The sequence below is a fragment of the Mustela lutreola genome, chromosome 6 (assembly GCF_030435805.1).
Source record: "Mustela lutreola isolate mMusLut2 chromosome 6, mMusLut2.pri, whole genome shotgun sequence".
NCBI lineage: Eukaryota > Metazoa > Chordata > Mammalia > Carnivora > Mustelidae > Mustela > Mustela lutreola.
This window is the reverse complement of record NC_081295.1, coordinates 26,799,633-26,823,863: the sequence shown is the minus strand read 5'-3', so window position 1 is coordinate 26,823,863 and position 24,231 is coordinate 26,799,633. Positions and strand designations below refer to the sequence as shown.

At 34.8% G+C, this 24,231-nt stretch overlaps 1 protein-coding gene and 1 pseudogene across 9 annotated transcripts in view; both read right to left on the bottom strand.

Moving 5' to 3' along the window:
- Positions 1-655: 655 nt before the first annotated feature.
- LOC131833568 (cofilin-1-like) lies at positions 656-4,178 on the bottom strand (annotated as a pseudogene).
- Positions 4,179-6,889: 2,711 nt separating this feature from the next.
- The window catches only part of HACE1 (HECT domain and ankyrin repeat containing E3 ubiquitin protein ligase 1), a 116,621-nt gene continuing 99,279 nt past the window's right edge, over positions 6,890-24,231 (bottom strand). For all 9 annotated transcript variants that reach the window (XM_059176992.1, XM_059176991.1, XM_059176989.1 and 6 more), the window contains 4 exons: positions 17,291-17,389; positions 16,942-17,012; positions 8,295-8,408; positions 6,890-7,736 (listed from right to left, as the gene is read on the bottom strand). In XM_059176992.1, coding sequence (XP_059032975.1) covers positions 7,634-7,736; positions 8,295-8,408; positions 16,942-17,012; positions 17,291-17,389 — 387 coding nt within the window. In that variant the 3' untranslated portion in view covers positions 6,890-7,633. The remainder of the gene's footprint in view (positions 7,737-8,294; positions 8,409-16,941; positions 17,013-17,290; positions 17,390-24,231) is intronic.

Genomic DNA, 24,231 nt, shown 5'->3' with positions numbered 1-24,231 from the left:
TTTAGAACTGAGCAAGTAAATAATTCTCTAAAAATCTGAGAACTCTGTGACTGCTACACATTAGCCTTGAAAGTTTATAATTTTGGGGGCGCCTGGGTGGCTCAGTGGGTTTAAGCCTCTGCCTTCGGCCCAGGTCATGATCCCACGACCTGGGCCGAAGGCAGAGGATTAAACCCACTGAGCCACCCAGGCGCCCAGAAAGTTTACAATTTTTAACCTGATTTTCAGTCATTTGTTCAATCAACAGGGTAATCAATTTATTTGTCTCCAAATCTACAGAGCAATTTAATAATTCAGTTAGGCCAAATATTTGAAGTTCCTTAGCTATTCAGTTTATGTTAAACCCTTCTTCCCCTACACTAATGCATTTCTGTGCCGGTTTTTACACTTAAATCATCTGCTATACTGCACAGTTTCAAAATGTTTCAAATATGCCTTCCATCTGCCCAACCTAATTTTATTTCCTTTGAGGGCAAAGACTGTGACCCAGTCCCTAAACCAGTGCTGAATACATTTAAGGGGAAATTGTTAAATTCATCTGGAAAGTTGTTTCCACTAACTGTATATCCAGCGCTGACCTGGGATGACTCACCCTCCATTTCACTCAATTCAATTCAGTCGCACAAGTATACAGTAATAGTCATCATATTCTCAGTTTATGGTTTTAATGGTATTGCAACATTAGATTCACAACATATTTCCAAACACCAAGTATGCTTGAAATGGAACATTTTTTTAAAGATAGTAAAACTTAATGACTACCCATGATCTATGATCTGACGATACATCTGTTCTTTTTCATCTTCAAATGGTAAAATACCCACCCTAGCTTATTGTGGCACAGTGGGAGAGAAGAAATATAGTCCCATTAATCACTCTTAACTATCAGCTTATTAAGTTATAGTTTCTCAACAGGCTTGTCTTACATGACTGTTAATAGGCTGCAGGTGTTTTTCTAAAAGAGTCTTTTTATAATGCAGTTATGTCATAAAGAGACAGCATGGAGTAAAAGAAAAACTGGTGGGCTAAGAATGAGAAAACCTAGGTTTTAAATTCTAGTACTAAAGCAGCCCCGAAGCCTTAAGCAAGTCACCACCTCTCTGATTGCCACAATTTTCTCATCTGTAAAATGAGAGGACTTATTATATATTAAATAAATGCATTTGTGCCATTTATACCAGATCAGTAGGCAGGTAACCATAACCTAGGACCAAAGAATTTCACAAAGAACATTCTAACAGAAATCTTTCTACATTAAAATAGCTTAAGCTGAAGTGTAAAGTTGAGATTTGTCACTAGTTAACTTGGAATGTAAATTTTGTTAACTAACCGCTATGGATGTGCACAGGAACAGAGGAGCATGTTTCATATTAGAAAAATAGTGACCACTGATACATGTTAATAGACCTGAATTGTGCTGAAAATAGCCAAAATTTTACTTTTAAAAGCCCACTCATAGAGGCAGCTGTTATACATACATTTTGCAACTGATGAAAGGATTGCATTCCAAAAGCTTCTAAGTCCATTTTTTGAAAACTTTGTAAATGGAAGCTAGGTTTGTAGTTTAACCCATGGGAGTATAAATGTTGACATGGCTGTACTATATAACATAATATTACATTCTCAAGTTCTGGGTCCTGAGAATGGGGGTTGTGTCATGCAGGTGAGTTTCCTCCCCTGCTCTTAGAAAGAAGACTCAAGTAAACAATTATTTTTTAAAAGATTATTTATTTATTTGACAGACAGAGATCATAAGTAGGCAGAGAGGCAGGCAGAGAGCGAGAGAGAGAGGAGGAAGCAGGCTCCCTGCTAAGCAGAGAGCCCAATGTGGGGCTCAATCCCAGGATCCTGGGATCATGACCGGAACTGAAGGCAGAGACTTTAACCCACTGAGCCACCCAGGTGTCTCCAAGTAAAGAATGATTAAAATTGATTTACCTTTGTCACACCCTTCTGTCTCTCTTTCTAATCTTTTTTTATGCTCAGATAGGTCACACAGCTCTAATTGTGCTGCTGGAAAAATGCTATCTAGTCCTACCTACCATAAATTTCAACAGCCCTTCCTTGAACCTTCAAATAGTAATTCCACAACTGTGAAGCAATTGATGGACATTTCAACAAATAACCCGGAAAATGTTACCACCTTTAAACTGTAACTAGTGTTGAAAGAGACCATCTGGTATTTATAAAAGCAGAAATATTAGAAATCTATGTTAAAAACTTTAGAGACAGTGTCAAATAGATTGATACATTCATACAAAAGAATATTATGCCAAAGTTTAAAAAAATGTTTAAAAGTTAGTTGCAATGACATGGGAAATAAACAAAATATAATGCTGAATAAATAAAAAAGATACTAAATGCTATGTTCTTTATGAACTCAATTATGGAAAACATGCATTAAGACCAGAAACTAATAATAATACCAGAACTTTTGGGTAGTAGACTTGTAATTTATGGCTTTTTTCCAGTTAACACATGTATCCATGCTTTCCAGATTTTCCTGTATCAAATAAGCGCTTATTTAAAAAAAAAAAAAAAAAGGACACAAGGATGTCTCAGTTGGTTACGCGTCTGCCTCCGGCTCAGGTCATGAGTCCGTCAGGCTCCTTGCTCAGCAGGGAGGATCCTTCTCCCTTCCCCTTTCACCCCCCTCTCTTTCTCTCATGTTCTCAAATAAACACAATCTTTAAAAAAAATTTTTTTAAAAGGAAAATCAGAGAAAAAAGTGTAAATTCAAATAAATATATAACAGGTAGAATTTTAAAGAGCTATAAATAGTGCTAATTATCAGGCAATGTGGAAATAGAGCTTCGTGGGAAAAAAAAGCGTTTATGTTCGCAAAAGACTTGAATTAGACTTAGTGTATGTGTGTGTGTGTGTGATTTTTTTTAAATTGAAGGTCCCTTATTGGTCCTGCTTCCATGAGTGGCTGCACCCAGATAAAGGGGAGGGGAACCAAGTGGGCAGGAAGGGGTTATCTCCACAACATTCCATTTATACACAGAACTAAACAGACAAGCACAGAGTCATTATGGAGGTTAGAAGTTACCAGCATGGGAAAAAGGACAGGTAGGGAATTGGGGTGTCATAAAGAATATAGTACCACCCACCAAACTGGGGTGCCTGGATAGGAGTACTTGATCTGCTTCAACCCAAGAGGAATCAGATCAAAAGTGGCTTGGGAAGGCTAGAACCGTCAGGGATGGATGAAGGAGGAAGGTCCAGGGGGCAAGGAGGCTGTTTGGCAACTAGGGTGAAGGGACTGCCCTCCCCTTGTTGGTATCCCTCCAGCCCTTCGGGTTTGGCAGGAAGAGGTTAGCCTGCAACCCTCATGGGCAGGTCCTAGGCTGCCAGATGCTCCAGGCAGGGGGCTGAATGGGGTTCACAAAGGCTTGCCTTCCAGGGAAATAATGGCATTGCCCCCCAACTTCTCAGCCAAGGTACATCAGTCCATGACATCCTCACAGCAGTTTGCTTATAATTCATGCTTGGTCTCCATCAGCTTCTTCATGATGGCGTCCATCGAGCTGGCATAGATCATTTTGCTCTCAGGGGTACAGACTTAGGTGCCCAGAAAATAAACATTAGGTCCTCCTTCTTGCTCTCTTTGTTCTCACAGGTTGTGTCATAGAGGCATACCAGCAGTCCTTGTCTGGTAGCATCCTGACAAAGGTGGCAGAGGGGTGGTCTATAGTCTGGCCCACATGCCCTACCAAGATCTCCTTGCCCTCCTCCAGGTATTAAGATGTTCTTGCCCTGGCTTATGCAGAGGAATACCTTCTTGCACTTCTCACCTCCTCTGGTGTTGAGGATTAATGCACATACCCTCAAGTCACTGAACACCTCGATGATGCCATCAGAGACTGTCGTATCAGAGGCCATTTTCCATAAGCAAAAGGGAGATAACAAGGAGAGTCAGGAGAGAGGATGGCCACTGCCGCTGCTGCTGGGATCCGACTCAAAGAGACTTACTTTTAAGTTAACCACATTATAAAGAGTAAGTTTTGTGGTTATGAAGATATTGCTTATTGCTACTGTTATGGCATTTTTATAGATCAAATAAAAACACATTATTAATGCTTACTTCCCTTGAGACCAGTGTTTCTGGTCTCAAAGGAAGTAAAGAGACCAGTGTTTCTTTTTACAAATATCACATAGAAAATAACTCGGGCTTGTGTTTTATTTTTTTTTTTTTTTAAAGATTTTATTTATTTACTTGAGAGAGAGACAGTGAGAGAGAGCATGAACGAGGAGAAGGTCAGAGAGAGAAGCAGACTCCCCATGGAGCTGGGAGCCCGATGCGGGACTCGATCCCGGGACTCCAGGATCATGACCTGAGCCGAAGGCAGTCGTCCAACCAACTGAGCCACCCAGGCGTCCCGGGCTTGTGTTTTAGACAACTAGGAAAAAAAGGTTATTTTAATGAGAAAGTTTTTATCGCATCTTACAATGCTTTCCCACATATAGCAGTAATCCATGGCCCAGAAATCATTCTTGTGTGAAACTGCCCCACATATGTTCTATTTCTTTATACACTAATCACTCTTCCATATACCTTATTTCACTTAACATACTTTAGAGACATTTACGTATCAATATGTATAAATCCATTTTATTCTTTGCAAATACTATTTAATATTCTACTGATGGCTGTAATTTATTAGTAACCCCTTACTGATAGGCATTTAAATTGTTTCTCTCTATAACGAGGCTTCAGGTAACATTCTTGTACAAATATCTTTATGACATGAACAAGATTATCCATGAGATAAATTCTTTGAATTGTTGAGTCAAGGAGTATGTGTACATTTAAAAAAAATCTGACATTGCCAAATTGCCTTACAAAGAATTTGTACCAATTTATACTCCAGGGGAACATTTCTGATCAAAGCAAATTCCAATGCTGTCAATGGCCAAGAAGGTTACACAAATGAGTGAGGCAGGATAGGGTAAAAAGATGGTAGACTGAAGAGCGTGAATATTCAGTCAATGGAAGAAGTGGGTTCTCCTTAATTGTGGCCAACTATGCCTTCGAGGAATCAATGCCCAATATTGTTAGTGTCCTGCACTCTCAAAAGCCTAAAATCTAGACTTCTGCATGAAACCTTCAGATTTTTTAAATGTTGACAACTCATTTTGAATTTTAGAATTGGCATGACAAACAAACTGTGAGTAGAAATCATCTACTGGGCCTCCAAACTGTGACCTTCACTTTAAAGCTTTCATTTCTGGCCCCATATCCAACCCACAAAGACTGTCATACCTCCAGGCGGCATTTAGCATACTGTTTTAAAGCTGAGATTTCCTTACATTTAATTTCTGGACAGACTAGAAGATTTTATGAACTATGTCATAACTATTCCCTCAAACTATGTGAACAATTTAATCTACTCTTGCTGAAATGCTTTTATTAATCCGTTTCCTATACTATGGTCCTTTGCCCTATATTTTTATTCCTTTAGAGTGCTGGTTCCTCTGTTTTCTCCGTTACATGGAATCACTACATGTTTTAAGGTCAGAGTCATTTTCCTATGAGAGTAATCTTTTACCCAAAGGGGATAAAAATCTCTAGTCATTTTTCTATGCTACTTTGCATTCAACATATGCATGTACTTACGGAAGAAACTGTGGGAATAAGGTATGTTAAAAAGACTTGCTGCCTCTCACTTAAATAGTATTTTTAATCCATATAAAATACTTTATATTAACTACATTTTAAGGTTAAGAGATAAAGACAACATAAAAAAAACAAAACCCTGAAGTTGTTAAGTCTGTACAAAAAATACTCAAATTCAGGGGTAAAATACCATGAAATTTTAAATATTTTATTATCTCCTACATAAATACTTGCAAAAGGACTAATCTGACAAAGCCCAATGCACTGAATGATTATATAAAGAAACAAATGTTTGTTAAACATTAAAATCATAAGCAATGTAATATTAAAGAAGTCAGTTGCCTTTTTGAAAACTCAGAAGGCAACAACCTCTTATACAAATGAATTTTGAAAATCAAATTTTAAAAATTTTTAGCTTCATTTATTGTAAATATGCATTTAGTCTTAATTTTAAAGCTGTCTTTTTAAAGAATTCCTAGTTTTAATATTAATTTGCTCAGAAATTCTTTTTATATGTAATATATAATATAAATAATAAATATACATATTCTATATATGTAAATATATAATATATAAATATATATATATACTTGCAAAAACAAAAGATCAAAAGACATATATTAAAGAAGCTTTATAATGTAACAAAGTTTTCAATATATATTGAAAATATGACCATCTACTCATAGGAAAAAAATCTGCATGAATCATTTTATGATTATGAATCATTGATGCCACTGGATAGTATACTTTTAGTTTCCAAAGGCAAAGTCCTAGACATTACAAGTTCCTCTGCTAGCACGTCTAACTATGTGAGTGTTCCAGGGCATCTGGGTAGCTCACTGGGTTAAAACCTCTGCCTTCGGCTCAGGTCATGATCCCAGGGTCCTGGGATCGAGCCCCGTGTCAGGCTCTCTGCTCAGTGGCGAGCTTGCTTCCTCCTCTCTCTCTGCCTGCCTCTCTGCCTACTTGTGATCTCTGTCTGTCAAATAAATAAAATCTTAAAAAAAGAATATGTGAGTGTTCCTACTTCCCCTTAAAAGGTATGCTGTAACAACTGAGGTGGATCCTTTCAAAAGAAAACTAGATTAGATCACTCTAAAATTTAAAAAGCCAAAGCTCTGTGTTAGGCATGTCATTTATCTCAACATTTTAATCATGAAAAATAAACAAGAATAAAAACTTACATATTTAAATTGTACTGTGCACATTGAACTACTTCTTCAAATATGTTATCAGAACTCACAGATAAAACAAAAGCAATAAAAAGAATGTGTTAAAATATTATATTTAATTTTACCTAAAATATAAATTAAAATAGGACATAAGACTTTGAGACCACAATATATATATGGGAAACTGACCAATGAAAGATGCAAATAATTCATACAATATAAGCTTTAATATATAAATTAAATGTCATTTCATCAGCTGTTAGTCACATCACTCTAAATTTTACACTATATATTAAAATATTAAAAAGCTAAAAAACATCATTGCAATATAGATTCAATATGGGAAAATACATATTTGTGGCTTTATACACAACCTAAATTAATTCACTCTATACAACAGTTTTCCAAAATATAAACAGCACTTTACATGCAACAGAACATACCAGGTTGGGTGTCCCAATACAATTTTATAGGAAAATAAAGAGAAAACATCCTTTCAACAAGACAGTTAAATGGTAGAGGTGGAATGTAGAATAAGGTTTCGCCTTAACACAATCTTCAATTAGAGTAAGGAAATATGAAAAAGGATAATTTCTACTACTTTCAATTAGCATTTTTTAAGTTGAAGACTACTGTGATTTTATATTTTCTAATTGTATCACAAACAGCAAACATAAAAGGGAAGCGGGAAGGGAGGGTAGAAAGCGTGATCCTTTATGAATTTTAAACATCAGCCCTGCCTGTGGGCTGTATTTAGGCTCCTTTTCTGTTGACAGTTTCCTAAATTATTTCTGCCACTCTGAATTGCGCATCAGTAATCAGATGAATTTTCCAGACTTCTTTACGCCATTGTGTAACCATAGCTGCCACAATGTAATGCCACAAGAAGTCTGTCCTTGAGTATTTCTTTACTTGGGTATTCAGGTAACTTAAGCATGTTGATGCTAAAAAAGAAAAATATACCATCATTAAATAGGAAATCTATGAAATTTCTGATTGCTTTGTCTAGCAGTGAAAACACTACTCAAAATTAACATAAAATCACCCTCTCAAATTTACATTCAAATTGGAAAACCCTGAAGTAGTATTTAAAAAGAAAAAAAAAAAAAAAAAAAAAAAACTGCTGCATTGCAGTTTCCTTTAGTATGCAAATGTAGTAGAAGAAAATAAGTTCCGTTCAGCCTAAAATAAATAAGCAATAAGGAAATTTAGTCTGAAGTGATGGTGTAATTCAGTGTTACTTGTGACAGTGTAACTTCAGTGATACTTGAACTACATTTAATTAAATTATAGGTAGGTAGTTTCCTCAAATATTTTCCCTACCAAAAAAAGAGAAAGGCAAGGGATTATGCTGGTACTTATTTATCAGTGATTCCAAAATGCTGAAAACAGATTACTGTTGAGGTTTTCCTCTCAATGAAGCAGTACAGTAGTCAGACCTTTAATTATTCAAAATTAATCAAGACAATTCACAATGCATTTAAATAAACATTTTAACATACCATGTGCTTGAAGTTGGTAGGAGATTTGGAGTATATGGCACAGCAGCAATTGTAAAGTTTTGCAATCCACTTCCACCCATGATATTAGCAAATCCACCATGTGGGACCCTGGAACTAAAAGTTCAGAGCTTAGTAAGTTGTAATCAGGAAACAAAAATCTTTGTGATAGATACATTTCAAATTATAAGTTATAGAGTTAGAATATATTCAACTCTAGGGCACTGACAAGGTAACATTTTTTGGTTCTGCAAAACTCCAGCTCATTATTAAAAGATGCTTTGTGGCCAGTTAGCAAGCTTCCATGGAGAACCTCTGTCCACATTTCTGTAAGCCATACCATGCTTTCAATTGGCCATTGCACATACCTCTATTATTGCACATAGCATACTGCATGTACAATTATTTTCTCATATGTGTCTCCCCCTACTCAACTGAGACTAACTTGAGGACCTAAATGTGTCACATTTGTATTTATACCTTTGGGGTTAGCAAAATGACTGGCATCTAATAGACATTCATTAGATACTTGCCAAATACATGGATGTTTGCTTGATTAATTCAAGCAACAGAGAGGCTCTTAGATGTAATCCAAACAATTTCCCTATATGTGAACTATATCTAGGATCTGATGGGGTTCAGGGCAGGCCATCCCCGAATATGCCACTTAGGCATACTGATTATTTCAAATTAAAGTTACTTAAAAACAACCAGTGCAAAAAGGACACTTAAACCTTCCTCTGTCTGGCTGAAAGCAGGAAATACATCTCCCATAGGAGAGGTACTCTCCCTGTACCAGAAGGTAAAGAAACATCCTATGACCAGAGATAGGCAATTCAGGGCTGGGAAGGCTATAGAAACAAATCTCATTACTTCTTCACCAATTTACTACTCAAAGCACTAACTGCTTTGTCTTTTCAATCCCTCAAAAATATATTGTTTCTTTGTCTAAAAGGTGTTAAGTCCTGCTTGCTTACTTTGGTCACTTCTCTGAGATTCGTATTTCTATGAGCTCTAAAACATATGAATTAAATTTGTTTTCTTCCTATTATCTGTCCATGTCAATTTACTTCTTAGACCAAGCCGAATAACTTTAACAGGTAAAGAAAAATCTTTCCTCCCCAACAGGTCAAAGGATTTTTGTTTTGTTTTTCACTGTGGGAAAACTAGAATATTCTTTACATTTCTGTTCCAAAGAGTCACAATATCAGATGTATTTCTTTTTTAATGTCACCTAACATAAACATAAAAAACCTCATTCAAATTTGAAAACCCTAACAAAATGCATACAGTATTAGAAAATTTAATCTTGGGTACATGGCTACAGAGAATACAATCACAACTTCCTAAATTCTATTGTTCACATTTGAAAGACATTATTTCAAATTAGCTTTTATATGTATCATGATTAAACAAAGTAATCCTGTAGAACATTTTGTTTTAATTTTATTTTTTTTAAAGATTTCATTTGTTTATTTGTCAGAGAGAGAGAGCACAAGCAGGGGAAGCAGCAGGCACAGTAAGCACAGGGAGATGCAGTCTCCCCGCCAAGCAAGGAGCTCAATGAGGGACTCCATCCCAAGACCCTGAGATCATGACCTGAGCCGAAGACAGCCGCTTAACCGAATAAGCCACCCAGGCATCCCAACATTTTGTTTTATATTGAGATTCTATTATACCTTCTAGATAAGTAAGAATGATAACAAAACAAAACAAAACAAAATTAATGTATAGGTACTAAAGGTATACTCAAACGCAGAAGTCTGACCAGTATTAGAAATGTTTTCTAACATGAGATTCTTAGCACAAAGCATAATTTAGTTCATTTAAAAAAAAAAGTTAAACTTTAGCCAAAACCATCTTGAAAAAGAAGAATAAAGTTGGAGGTTTCACAGTTTCTGATTTCAAAACTTAAATTACAAATCTATGGTTATCAGAAAAATGTAGCAATAACATGAAGCATAAAGACAGATATATAGAAGTAGAATAGATTATCCCAAATAAACTCTTGCATATATGGTTAAATCATTTTCAACCAGAATCCTAACACTCAATGGGGAAAGGACAATCTTTTTAACAATTGTGTTGCTGGATATCCACACTACCAAAAAATGGAATTGAATTCTCACCTGAAACCATAAACAAAAATTAACTCAAAATAAATCAAAGATCAAAGCATGAACTATAACCACAAAATTCTTAGAAGAAAATAGAGGGGAAGAGCTTCATGACACTGAATTTGGCAATGATTTCTTAGATATGACACCAAAAGTAGAGGCAACAAAAGAAAAATACATAAATTGAACTTTATCGAAATTAAAAACTTGTCCGCCACAGGACACCATCAACAAAGTGAAAAGGCAGTCCATGGAATGGGAGAAAATTATTTTCAAGTCATAAATCTGATAGGAATTGATATCCAGAAAATAAACAGAACTCCTACAACCCAACAACAACAATAAAAACCCAATTTAAAAATAGGGAAAGGACCCAAATAGACATCTCTCCAAAGAAGATTCACATATGAAAAGATGCTCAATCAGGTGCCTGGGTGACTCAGTTGGTTAAGCCACTGCCTTTGGCTCAAGTCATGATCCCGGAGTTCCGGGATCAAGTCCCAAGCTGGGTTCTCAGTCTGCTTCTCCCTCTGACCTTCTCCCCTCTCATGCTCTCTCTGTCAAATAAATAAATAAAATCTTTAAAAAAAAAAAAAAAAAAAAGGAAAGATGTTCAATCAACGTCACTAGTATTGGGGAACTATAAATCAAAACCACAATCAAATATCACTTCATACACATCACGATGGCCTGGATGACCTTCTTATTTTTTTTTTAAATTTCTGTAAAGATTAATTTATTTATTTTAGAGAGAGTGTGTGTGCAGGGAGAGACAAAAGGAGAGGGAGAGAGAATCTCAAGCAGACTCCCTGCTAAGCACGGAGTCTGACATGGGGATCGATCTCACAACTCTATGATCATGACCTGAGCCCAAATCAAGAGCTGGATGCTTAACCGAATAGACTGAGCCACCGAGGGACTCCCAGGATGACCATTTTAAAGAAAAAACACAAAATTTAAAAAAAAAAGAAAATAAAAAGTATTGGAAAGGATATGCAGAAATTGGAACACTTCTGCATTGCTGGTGGGAATGTAAAATTTATATCAGCTATGGAAAACAGTATGGCTGTTTCTCAAAAAACAAACATAGAATTACAGTATATAGCCCAAAGAATTGAAAACAGAGACTGAAAGAGATTATATGTACATCCATGTTCATAGCAGTGTTACTTATAAAAGCCAAAAAAGGTAGAAGCAACTCAAGTGATCATCCATGGATGAAATAAGCAAAAGGTGGTATATACCTATAGTGGATAATTATTTAGCCTTAAAAAGGAAGGAAATTCTGACATATGCTACAATGTGGATGAACATTGAGGACACTATGCTGAGTAAAATAAGCTAATCACAAAATGACAAATGATACACAGTTCCACATATATGAAGTACCCATAGTAGTGAAATTCAGAGAGAGAGATAACAGAATGGTGGTTCCAAAGGGCTAGAGGGAGGGAGTATGAAGAGTTAGTGTTTAACTGGTACAGTTTCAGCTGCAGAAGATAAAAGACTTCGGGAGCTGGATGGTGGTGACGGTTGCACAACAATGTGAATGTGCTTAATGTCACAGAACTGTACTTAAAAATGGTTAAAGTGTTAAATGTTATTGTACTTTCTGCCTATACACTACAAAAACTATGGAAAAATACACCAGAATTTTGTTTAAAATCATAAATGGTATGTATACATCCATCGGGGAAAAAAATTGCAATCCACAATCCAATATAAATAAAACTCTAAAAAAAGAGCAGTTTTCTTTTATAGCTGGGAACTTGTTTGGTTGCTATTAAATGCTTTACTCATGAAATGTCTGACCTTACCTTAGAAAACCAAATGAATATTGAAAGTCTTGTTAATAAACACTAAAAGAATAGTAAAAGAATAGCTAAAGAAGACCTGGACAAGTGTGTAAACGGAAATAAAATTCTACATTAGTCTACGCCTATTAAAAGGACAACCAAAAATGAAAAGGGGTAAAAAACCAAGCTGTTCTCAATTTCCTGTAGAGGTAGAATTTTAAAGTACACCACTTTATCAGAATAAGATAAGAAAATGAGACTTGAAAAATTAATATACAGTATTTCAACATCAGAATGATCAATCTAATGAATGTTTTTCATATAACTAAATTTTGAAAAACATGCTTAAAAATCAGAAGATTTTCCAATTTAAAGATCTAAAACTAAAATTATATTATAAACTGCTATTCACAATTTCTGAAATTTTATTCCTCTTCTTCTAAACTACAAACAAATATGACTGGGCCCCATAATTGAATAGTCAGTGAATACTACCCTAAGATCATGGCTCATCAAGCTTAAGCATGTATGAGAAAAATAAATGAAATGGTCTTAGCTGAATATTATGACACTTGGATCATACAATGTAAAATTACAGTCAATAAAAATGACACACTTCTATTTTATACACAAAGAAATCATCAAGTCTGAATCCCATTATTCTTGAGTAAGTCATTTAATTAAGACAGTCTTATAGACCACCAAAATAATGTTACACCATAATAATATTCAAAAATTAATTTTTGGGGTGCCTGGGTGGCTCAGTGGATTAAGCCACTGCCTTCGGCTCAGGTCATGATCTCAGTGTCCTGGGATCGAGCCCCGCATCGGGCTCTTTGCTCAGCGGGAGCCTGCTTCTCTCTCTCTCTCTGCCTGACTCTCCGCCTACTTGTGATTTCTCTCTCTCTGTCAAATAAATAATAAATAAAATCTTTAAAAAAAAAAAAAATTAATTTTTGCATTGGTTCTTGGTTCTAATAATTAGAACACATTTGACTTTTCAGGAAGGTTGCACTAAACTAAACTACGGACACAGAGAAAGATACTTTAATATCTAATATAAACAGATAATTAGAATTTTCTAGAAAGTGCTACTGAATAAAAAAAACATGCTAAGTTTAGAATGGTAAATGCTCTATACCTACACTTAAGTCTAATTAAATAAAAGTTAAGGTTTAAAAAAGTTAAAAAATTACTCAGTCTGAATTCAAAACAAGGACTCTAGACTAAATGTTGAAAGGTGACTTCTTCAGCATGATGGTGAAGCTTAGCTCTGTGTTGTTCCCCTCAGCTTCCTTGGCTTCTATTTTTTACTCAAATCCCTCACCTCAGTTTAAATGGATTCATAAGCTACACTTCATGACCAGGTAAATAATAATAAGTGCAATTCTTTTCAGTACTGCTAACTATGACTATACGTCTGACGTGGGAGAGGCATTCTATATTATTAATACAAGAGTTTTTTATTCTACAAGAGCAGCAACTTGACATTTTTAGTCCCAGAGACCTTGAGTAATTGTAATTGTTATCTGCACTTTAAAGACTCGTACCAACCAAATCATGGTGGTGCGGACATAATAATCCATTAAATGGTGTTTAGATATAAATCATTTAGAAAACAGTAAAAGCTCTACGTCAATACATAAACTAAAATCCAGATGGCTTAAAAATTGGAAAGTAAAAATAGGAACTATAAAAAGTTATAGAAAAAATTGCAGATAAACATATATATATAATCTTGGGAGTGGGGAAGGAGTTATAAAAACAACAAAGAAAAGTACAATGATCAACTTACAAAATTAATACTTCTATTTTATAAATTTTGTAAAGTAAATTTATAATTTAAATTACATGGGAATCTGTATTTAATTTAATGAAGTTAAAAGGCAAATGATAACCTGGGAAAAGTTATTTGTAAGGTTAACATCCCACATAAAGAACACTTAGAACTGAATTTTTTAAAATGACAGGGCAACTGTGTGGCTCAGTCGGTTAAGCATCTGACTCTTGATTTCAGCTCAGGTCATGATCTCAAAGTGATGAGATCAAACCCTGTGTCTGGCTCTGTGCTCAGCGGGGAGTCGGCTTGGGATTCTCTCCTTCTCCCTTTCCCTCTCCACCCCCCAATAAGCTCTCTTTCTCTCAAATAAATAAATCTTTAAAAATAAAAAAATAAATGATAATAGAATGTGTAATAATTAAGACAGTCAATTCACATAAGAATTATATAAATAAAAAATTATATAAAAATAGAAATGAGGATGCCTGGGTGGCTCAGTCGGTTTAGCATCTGCCTTTGGCTCAGCTCATGATCCTAGGGTCCTGGGACTGAGTCTACATCCGGCTCCCTGCTGAGCAGGGAGTCTGCTTCTCCCTCTGCCCCTCCCCCCTACTCATGGTCTCATTCTTTCTCATGCTCTCTCAAATAAATAAGACCTTAAAAAAAAAAATTACATTCTGTACTGATAGAACAAAAGGAATAGGTCCTCTCATTCCCTGTTGATATGAATACTGGTAATTTTCTGAAGGGTAAAAAAACCTGATACATACGTATCAGGTTATAAAAATTTATATACTTTCATGTACAAAAACTTCTAAGAATCTTTTCTATATAAATAATCAAACTGGCCCACAAGTGTTATAAATGTAAGAATTCCTTATTTGTTCAGCATTACTATAAACAGGAAAATTTAGCAATGAAGGACAATACCAATTAAGGTCCATAAACTGAAGAATAGGTAGCCATGAACAAATTAGATCTATAAATGGAAAAAATTTTAATAATATATTGCTAAATTCAAAAGTTATAAAAGAGGAACGATGTTTTTAAAAAGTAAAAATTTATGGGACATCTGGCTGGCTTAGTTGGGAGAAGCAAGAGACTCTTATTGGGGTTGTAAGTTTGATCCCCAGGTTGGTTGTAGAGATTACTTAAATAAAACTTAACAAAAAAAAAGAAAAGTAAAACTTTATGTATGTGGGAAAATTTCTGGAATCTCAGACACTAAGATTAGAAGTAATTCTTTTTATTGAAACTGTCTAATCCTCCCACCTAGAATATATAATTTTTAATTCTTTTCATTAAATTACTCAAATCTCTGGGTACTTCTTGGCATTAAGAAGCCAAAAAACTACAACAGAACACTAAAACAAGGTTTTCTTTCATATCTTTAGTCTATAATCTGTGAATATTCATGTTCTTTTTTTTTTTTAAGATTTTATTTTTAAGTAATCTCTATACCCAACATGGGGCTCAAACTTAAAACCCTAAGATCAAGAGTCTCATGCTTTCCCAACTGGGCTAGTCAGGGACCCTGAATGAATATTTCTGTTTTATTTATTGTTTAAAATTAGATTACAGTGTAAACCCCCAACTATTTTTCTAAAGGACTTCGAAAATAAAGCAAAATATTAAAGTATTATCTCTGCATAGTGGAATTACCTAATGGATTTTCATTGTCTTCTATCTATATTCTTCATTTTCCAAATTTTCTTTTTCTAAAAATCTAAAAAAAGATTTTATTTATTTATTTGACAGACAGAGATCACAAGTAGGTAGAGAAGCAGGCAGAGAGAGAGGAGGAAGCAGGCTCCCTGCTGAACAGAGAGACCGATGCGGGGCTCAATCCCAGGACACTGGGATCATGACCTGAGCTCAAGGCAGAGGCTTTAACCCACCGAGCCACCCAGGTGCCACTATAATGGTTATAGATTACAAGAAATAAGGAAATACTAGATTTCAAATAACATATATATTTTAGAGAGATATACACCCATAATTATGTTTTTAAGATAGACAGAAAAAATAGAGAAGTAAATACACCAAATTATTTACAATAGTTATTGCTGGCAGAGAATGGTGTTCATTATTTGTTCTAATTTTATGTGTGCTCCAACTTTCCTAGAAGAACCATGTACATTTATGATGGAACAAATGAACTATATTTCCATAAAATGGAGGGCACAAATAAAATTCTAAGATGCCAAGAATTAAAATCGGATTTTTTAAAAATATCTTTCATTAATGTAACTTAAAGGAGGTTAAAAGCATCTAGTTTTCCAGTATCTATATTTAATCAGTCCAAAAGTAGACTTTTCAAATATATTTGTGCTATCACAAATTATTTTTTAGGCCATGAATCTTGAGACTAAAATCTGTTGAGGGATGCTTGTGTGGCTTAGTTGTTAAGCTTCTGACTCTGTTTCTGCTCAGGTCATGATCTTAGTCAGGGTTGTGGGAGCAAGTCCCATGTCAGGCTCTGCACTCAGCACAGAGTATGCTTGGGATTCTTTTCCTCTCCCTCTGCTCCTCCCCAGTTTGTGGAATAAAATCTTCAAAAAATTTGGCAAGAACTGGAGAAAAACTGTTGAGTATGGATATTATGTGTGTCATGTGTATGTATGTGTATGTTGTCCAACAACAGACAAATATTAAGAATTTGGCACTACCACTGACTTACCGACAGAATGAAAAGATTACCAAATTATAAAATACAGTATATATGCTGATTGTCCTGACTGGAACAGTTTATACACTAGTATACATTAAATAAACATTTACTGAGCACTACCATATTTTATCCTTAACAGCTAAATAAATCTTTGTTTAATACCTAAAAAAATGGAAAGGGAAATAGAAACTGACAATTCAAAGGAATAATGCATTTTGGTTGGTTAGGCCACCAAAACTGCAACACATTAAAAATCTTTCCACATTAGCATAAAAACACTTCTTACCTGCCAGTAACAAACTGCAAAAGAAGAACTCTCTCCTCTGGAGTAATGTCTTCCACAACTTCCCAGAACCACTAACAACAATAAAAAAACTTAACTCACATTTCAGAGTAATTGCAGACTTCTTAATACTCGAGAAATATGTAATATTCATAAAGCATATTTTATTCTATAAAACTCGTTTATCAAAAATGCTTTCATACAAAGCTTTCATATGCAATATTCCCAGGAGAAGAGTTTAGGGAAAATTTTTACTTTGTTAATTAATGCAGGTTTTCATCCAATAGTGCTGAAAAGCTTATAAAATTAAATGGCAAACTTAACTTCATTCTGAGCTCTAGAGAGATTTTACCTGAATAACTGGATCCTCTCTTTCATAGCCACTTGTGTATTCTGTATTTCTTATCCAATCACTCACATCAATTTCTGGCATGCCAGAAAGCAGTAGCTCCTTTGGGGAAGAAGAGAAGTATTTCATTAATCTTCACTGGGAAAAAAAAAAGTTATTACATTTAAATAGTAAATTTGCCTTAATTAGAAATTAATCCCATGTAAAACTGATTTATTTTTTTGACAGTTTCTGCATGTCATCAATAACAAGTACTATATGAGAGAGAACTCTTCATACTGATAATCTCAAATATTGCTGAGATGTGGAAATATCTCCACATTCATACAACTTCATTAAAACATAGGAGACAAATACATAAACACATACACAACAAGTTTACATCTGCAACACTTTTTTGAATGTTATTATTTGGGGTTTATGTTTATGTTAATGTATGAACTTGTTAAATTCTAAATTATATGCTCAACATGAATGTGACAACAAAGACCTGAATAAGTCCTGGGTTAAACAAAAGAAAAGATCATCAAGAAACTCTAGTCACTAGGAAAAAGGAGTAATATAATAAAAAAAGGTAATATAATAAAAATAGTCATTATTTTTTAAAAAACAGTACAGATTCAGGCCTTGGAAGAACTCTATTTTGGAATGTTTTGGATACTCTAAAGCCAACATTTCCCAGTATGAGAAAAAAATACAATTTCCTAATGATTTTTGGTAGTCACCTTTTTTATGTGAAGATCATCAAACAAAATAGTAATCAAATGTGAAATTAAGAATGTAAAAAATACCATTATGTCTTCCAAGAGAAAACTGAACATGGAAAGAGCTTGTCCAGATGGCTCAATGAGCCCATATGTCACAACTGGATGTGTTTATACAGTCAGATAAGGCAATGACTATACTACACTTAACCAAATACTGACAAGCCAGATCAGCAGTTTGTTGTCACAGACATAGATACAGTGTGGTTCAAAATCATGTCTCCTATAACAACTACCCATACAACACCTGACTAGTACCGAAGTGTGCTCAGAAGAAAATTAATGAAGACTAATAAGAGGTGGGATCTGACAACTCTTGGGGTTTCTAAGATCTACTCAGAGTCTAAGTTTCTCCCCTTTCCAACCTATCTGAGGCTGGATTTTCTTCATCTAGTTCAAGCAAACAACGTATTACAACTGATTATATGCAGAAGCAGATATAAGAACCTAATTCTATTAGCTATTTAAAAAACCTACAAAAATGTAAAACATGCCACTCTTCTCACTTTAAGCTATTTTTAGCTTAATTCTAAAAAATGCGATTTTCAATTTTTAAATGTTATTTATATTAATATGTAGTGGATTGTTATTTCTACATTAAGAAAATATTTTATATCTTTTAATTTCAAATACAGTAAACATCAATTAATAAAACCCACATAAACAAAAACTTTTGTTGTAAGGGTGTCCTAAAACCAAAAACTTTGAGAACTGTTGGTCTAGGGTGTATTTTAGTCTTCCTTTCCACAGTATTATAAAATACTTTTACTAGATGGATATTCTGATTAGTCTCCATTTTAACAATCCAGATATATTCCCCACCGTTCTTTGCACTCTTCTGAGCCCCATCAGACCAATTCATGCAGACTGGCTCTCTTGCCTATTAGCTTTAGGCTGAGCTCCATCACTGGGAAACAGGCAGGATTCTGGAGGTGAGGATATTTTCTACTCCCACTTTGATTCAGCACAACTTTGCAGGAGCCATGTTTCCTCAACTATAGCTACTACCAGGCTGCCTCTCACTGGTACTTCAGGCTCTCCCAGGGTCCTCGTAATAGCCCCCCACTCTCACCCACAATCTCCCTTTCTGTGGTCTCAGCTACCGCAGTAACTATGGTCCAGAAGCCCGTAATCTGCTTTCTGACATACTGTCAGAAAGTCAATAGCAGCCTAATGCTAAGTCACAATGCCTACGTCATTCCCCTCACTTCATCTCATCACATTTTATCTGACATCATCAAAAGAACAAGGGCGATTACCACACAATAAGATATTTTCAGAGACCACTTCATATAACTTTTATTACAGCATACTGTTATAATTATTATTGTTATAAATATTATTAGTAGTTGTTAATCTCTTACTGTATATAAATTTTAAATTAAACTTTACCTTAGGTATGTATATTTAAAAGAAAACATAAATATACAAGATTCAGTACTATCCATGGTTTCAGGCATCTACTGCGGGTGTTGGAACAGATTCCCTCTTCATAAGGGGGGACTACTGTAATTCCTCCACCTGTTTCTTCAATTCTAGAAATGATAAAGCTTTCCACTGTTGCTAGTTTCTGGATGCCTCACCATACTCTTGTTATTCCTTTTTTTTTTTTTATTTTTTAAACATATAATGTATTATTTGTTTCAGGGGTTACAGGTCTGATTCATCAGTCTTACATGATTCCCAGCACTCACCATAGTACATCCCCTCCCCAATGTCCATCACCCAGCCACCCCATCCCTCCACCTACCCTCCCCCTCCAGCAACCCTGTTTATTTCCTGAGATTAAGAGTCTCTTATGGTTTGTCTCCCTCATTTCATTTTTCCCTCCCTTCCCCTATGATCCTGTCTTTTCAAATTGCTCATGTCAGTGAGATCATATGATAATTGTCTTTCTCTGATTGACTTATTTCACCGAGCATAATACCCTCTAGGTCCATCCACCTCCTTGCAAATGGCAAGATACCGTTTTTTGTTATTCTTACCACTGCCACACCTCTGTAATAGCTCCTTCGTTAAGGTTTCCATCTGAGCCATCTGGGGAAATTGGCAAGACACTGATACAGATCTGCCAAAAGTGAGTAGGGACGAATTTTATATATTTCTTACAAGCCATGAGAGTTTAATCCTCTTCCCTTCTAAAGATAAGCTTTTAATAATATTAAGTATGCTTCCATTATTAATAATTATAAGTAAAAATGATTGAGACTATATTCTCTCGAGAAATTTAAAGCATTTCATGAATATATTATTATAGCTTTTGTGAAGAGGAAGATCTTTATTATCCCATGTAACACCTAGGCAAAAAAAAAAAAAAAAATTACACTGAGTAAAAACAAGTAGATGAAATGGGAATTCCACAATAAAAAGAATATACAGCAGGAAGATTTCAAGTCCCAATCAGTAATTTATTGTTTTTTAAAAACATGACAAAATAAATGAATTTAGTCTACTGGAAATGGGTATAACATATATATCCCATATGAATGGCCAGCAATTGAGCCATGCAAATATTCATAGCCATTAGCTTATCTAGTATTCATATGGTTCAATGTGTTAATTCCAGATGCACATCTAACTTAGATTTCTTTGCCAACTTTTTTTTAAAAAAAGTTTCCTATCCAAATGTAGCATACTCCTTTTCCTATGAAAGACAAAGTCATTCTAAAACCAAGTCCCATTTATAACTTATGCCTCTGAGAGACAGTCTGGCAATACTGATGAAGACAGACCAAGTCTAGAGCACAGAACATGGGTTCCCAGTCTGGCTCTAACACATACTTTATGAACAGGAGGAAATTCTGTACCTTCTTTGGATTAGTTTTCCTTCTCTGTAAAATGGGAGGTCTATTGTAAAAATTTTTAAATTTAATAAATATAGGGGCGCTGGGTGGTTCAGTGGGTTAATGCCTCTGCCTTCAGCTCAGGTCATGATCTCGGGGTCCTGAGATCGAGCCCCGCATCGGGTTCTCTGCTCAGTGGGGAACCTGCTTCCTCCTCTCTCTCTGCCTGTCTCTCTGCCTACTTGGATCTCTGTCTGTCAAATAAATAAATAAAATCTTAAAAAAAAAAAGTTAATAAATATAAAGTGCCTGGAAAATATCACGTTTTTAATAATAATTTTCATCACTGAATATATCAGGATCATGCTGACAACACTGCTCTTTCCAAATAATCCCTCCATCTCAATCAGCTCAACATAGTAAAGCTAGAGTCTAAGACCCGATGAGGAATCCTGACCTAACTTCTAATACAAACCACAACTGAAAATTTAACAGCAGCAGACCAAAATATGAAAAATAAAGGAATAAAGAAAGCTTTTAGAAGAAAACATGAGGAAACACTTTCATGACCTGGGAATAAGAAACAGGTTCTTAAAAGGAGACAAAAGAGATCCATTTATTTAAAAAAGGGAAAAACAGGATAAACTGAACTGTTTTAAAACTAAATACTTTTATTCACTTAAAGATACCAAAACAGAAGATATTCACAATATAGGTAACAAACACTCCTATAAAGAATCCTATAAATCAGTAACAAAAAAACAAGACAAAACAAAACAGAAAACACAATAGAAAAATGGACAAATTACTTGAGTAAACACTATTTTTTTAAAAGATTTTATTTATTTATTTGACAGAGAGAGAGAGAGAGAAAGCACAAGCAAGGGGAACAGCAGACAGAGGGAAAGGGAAAATCAGATTTCCCGCTGAGCAGGGAGCCCAATGCAGGGCTTGATCCCAGGACCCTGAGATCATAACCTGAGCTGAAGGCAGACGCTTAACCCACTGAGCCACCTGGAGCCAGAGTGTAAGTGGCCAATGAACATATAAACACACTCAATCTCATAAGTCATTAGGTAAATGAAACACCACTACTGATCCACAAAAATGGTAAAAATGAAAAAGAAAACATCAAGTGCTAGTGAAGACATGGAATACCCAGAACTCTCATACCTATTGGTGAAAATACAAACTGACACACCACTTGCACTATCTGCAAATTATCTACTACAATAGAATAAATGTACACCCTATGTCCCAGCAATTATATTTTAAGATGCACACATACACCCTCCTAAAGACATGTATTAGAAATTTTGTAACAGCACTACTTCAAATAACCCAAAACTGAAAAGTACCTACCAAATGTTCATCAAGCATAGACCTCTCTCTAAACACACACACACACACACACACACACACACACACACACATACAATGAAATGCTATAATGCAATAAAAAGGAACAAATTACAACTTCCTGCAACAATATGTATAATTCTCATAAAAAGTTGAGCTAAAGAAAGCAGATATATTTAGGTGACTTCTCCATTTACATTAAGTTCAAAAATGAGAAATCTAATCTATGGTATTTTTAGAAGTCAGAAGGGGAAGACAAGGTGGCTCATTCCATTAACCACCGGACTGTTGATTTTGGATCAGGTCAAGATCTCTGGGTCATAAGATGGAGCCCCACATTGGGCTCCATGCTCAGCAGGGAGTCTGCTGGAGATTCTCTCTCACCCTCTGCCTCTGCCCCTCCCCATTCTCAGGTTCTCTCTAAAAAAATAAATAAATAAAATCCTAAAGAAAAAATATAAGACTGGTGAATCACTGAACTCTACCTCTGAAACTAATAATATATGATATGTTAATTTACTGAATTTAAATAAATGTAAAAACAATAATAATAATAATGTTAATGGAAAAAAAAAAGGTCAGAAGAGTAGTTCCCCATGAAGAGACAGTGACTGGAATAGAACAGGAGTGGACATGAGGGGTGCCAGGATTTCTCTGTTTCTTGATCCAGGTGCTGGTTTTATGGGTGTATTCAGTTTATAAAAATTCATCAAACTGTACATTACGATGCATATACTTTTCTCTACATACACTATAAATCAATAAATCTCATAAAACTGAGCAATATCCGTAAATCAGGAGGCAAAGTTTTGGTCAATTATTTACATTGTTGCTATTTGTTCTTTTTTACACAGAGGTCCAAAAGATAATGTGGAAGTCTCTGTTTTGAACTCACAAAGCCAATTTAATGTATGTACAGTACAGAAAAAAGTCAGATTTCAATCATGTATATAATAGTTCATAAGTACTCCTCCATTTTTAAATGCTAAAAATAACTTACTGCCATGTAAAAAGTAATGAGTCCATACTAAACAAAACCATTAATCTTAAACCTAAAATGCAAGCAAAAAATAAAACAAACAAACAAACAAAAAAAAAACGACCTCAAAACTAACATTTAATGAAACTAAGTCACAATGGACTTCAAAATTATATTCACTATTATACTAAGATATAATGAATTATAAAACAAAAAATACTGGCATATATGTAAAATTAAAAAGTATAAATCAGTGTACTTACTCATAAAGTAAAGTGAAAAGCACAGAGTAAAACTAATTTTATGGGAAAGAATAAAAACCAAAGGATACTTTTCCATTGATCTAAAATTTACTATTCCAAATTACATTTTTTTAAATAAAAAATTAGCTATACTCTATACTCTATTCAAAACACTATAGGAGCGCCTGGGTGGCTCAGTCAGTTAAGCATCTGCCTTTGGCTCAGGTCATGATCCCAGGGTTCTAGGATCAAGCCCTGCATTGGGCTCCCGGCTCAGTGGGGAGTCTGCTTCTCCCTCTCCCTCTGCCTCTGCTCATGTGTTCTCTCACTCACTCTTTCTCAAATAAAATCTAAGAAAAAACAAAAAAAAAAAAAAAAAACTATGTTTAATTACGGAGTTAGACAACTCCCCAAGAGTTTGAAAATAATTTATTACCAATCATAAGAGAGAAAAAGGATATGAGGGCAAATGCAAACATAAAGCATATAAAATTAGAAATCCTGTTAGGTCATAGTAAAAGGCAAGGAAACTAAAAAAGCAAAACAAACATTAGAAACTAGAAGCCAACAAAGTAAGGACTCCACACGGATTTAAAATGGAAAATTTAGAATTATATATGGTAAAATAAGAAGTTAGAGAAAATTAAACAAATACAGTAAGAAAAACTTTCTAATTCTTCTTTTCGGAAGGACAAGAAGTTAGTATCATTATCTTGTACCTCATATGGTCAAACCAAAAATTTAGAAGTACAGTTGATTCTTGCTTGAACGATGCAGGTGTTACGGACTCTGACCCCATGCAGTCAAAATCCACACG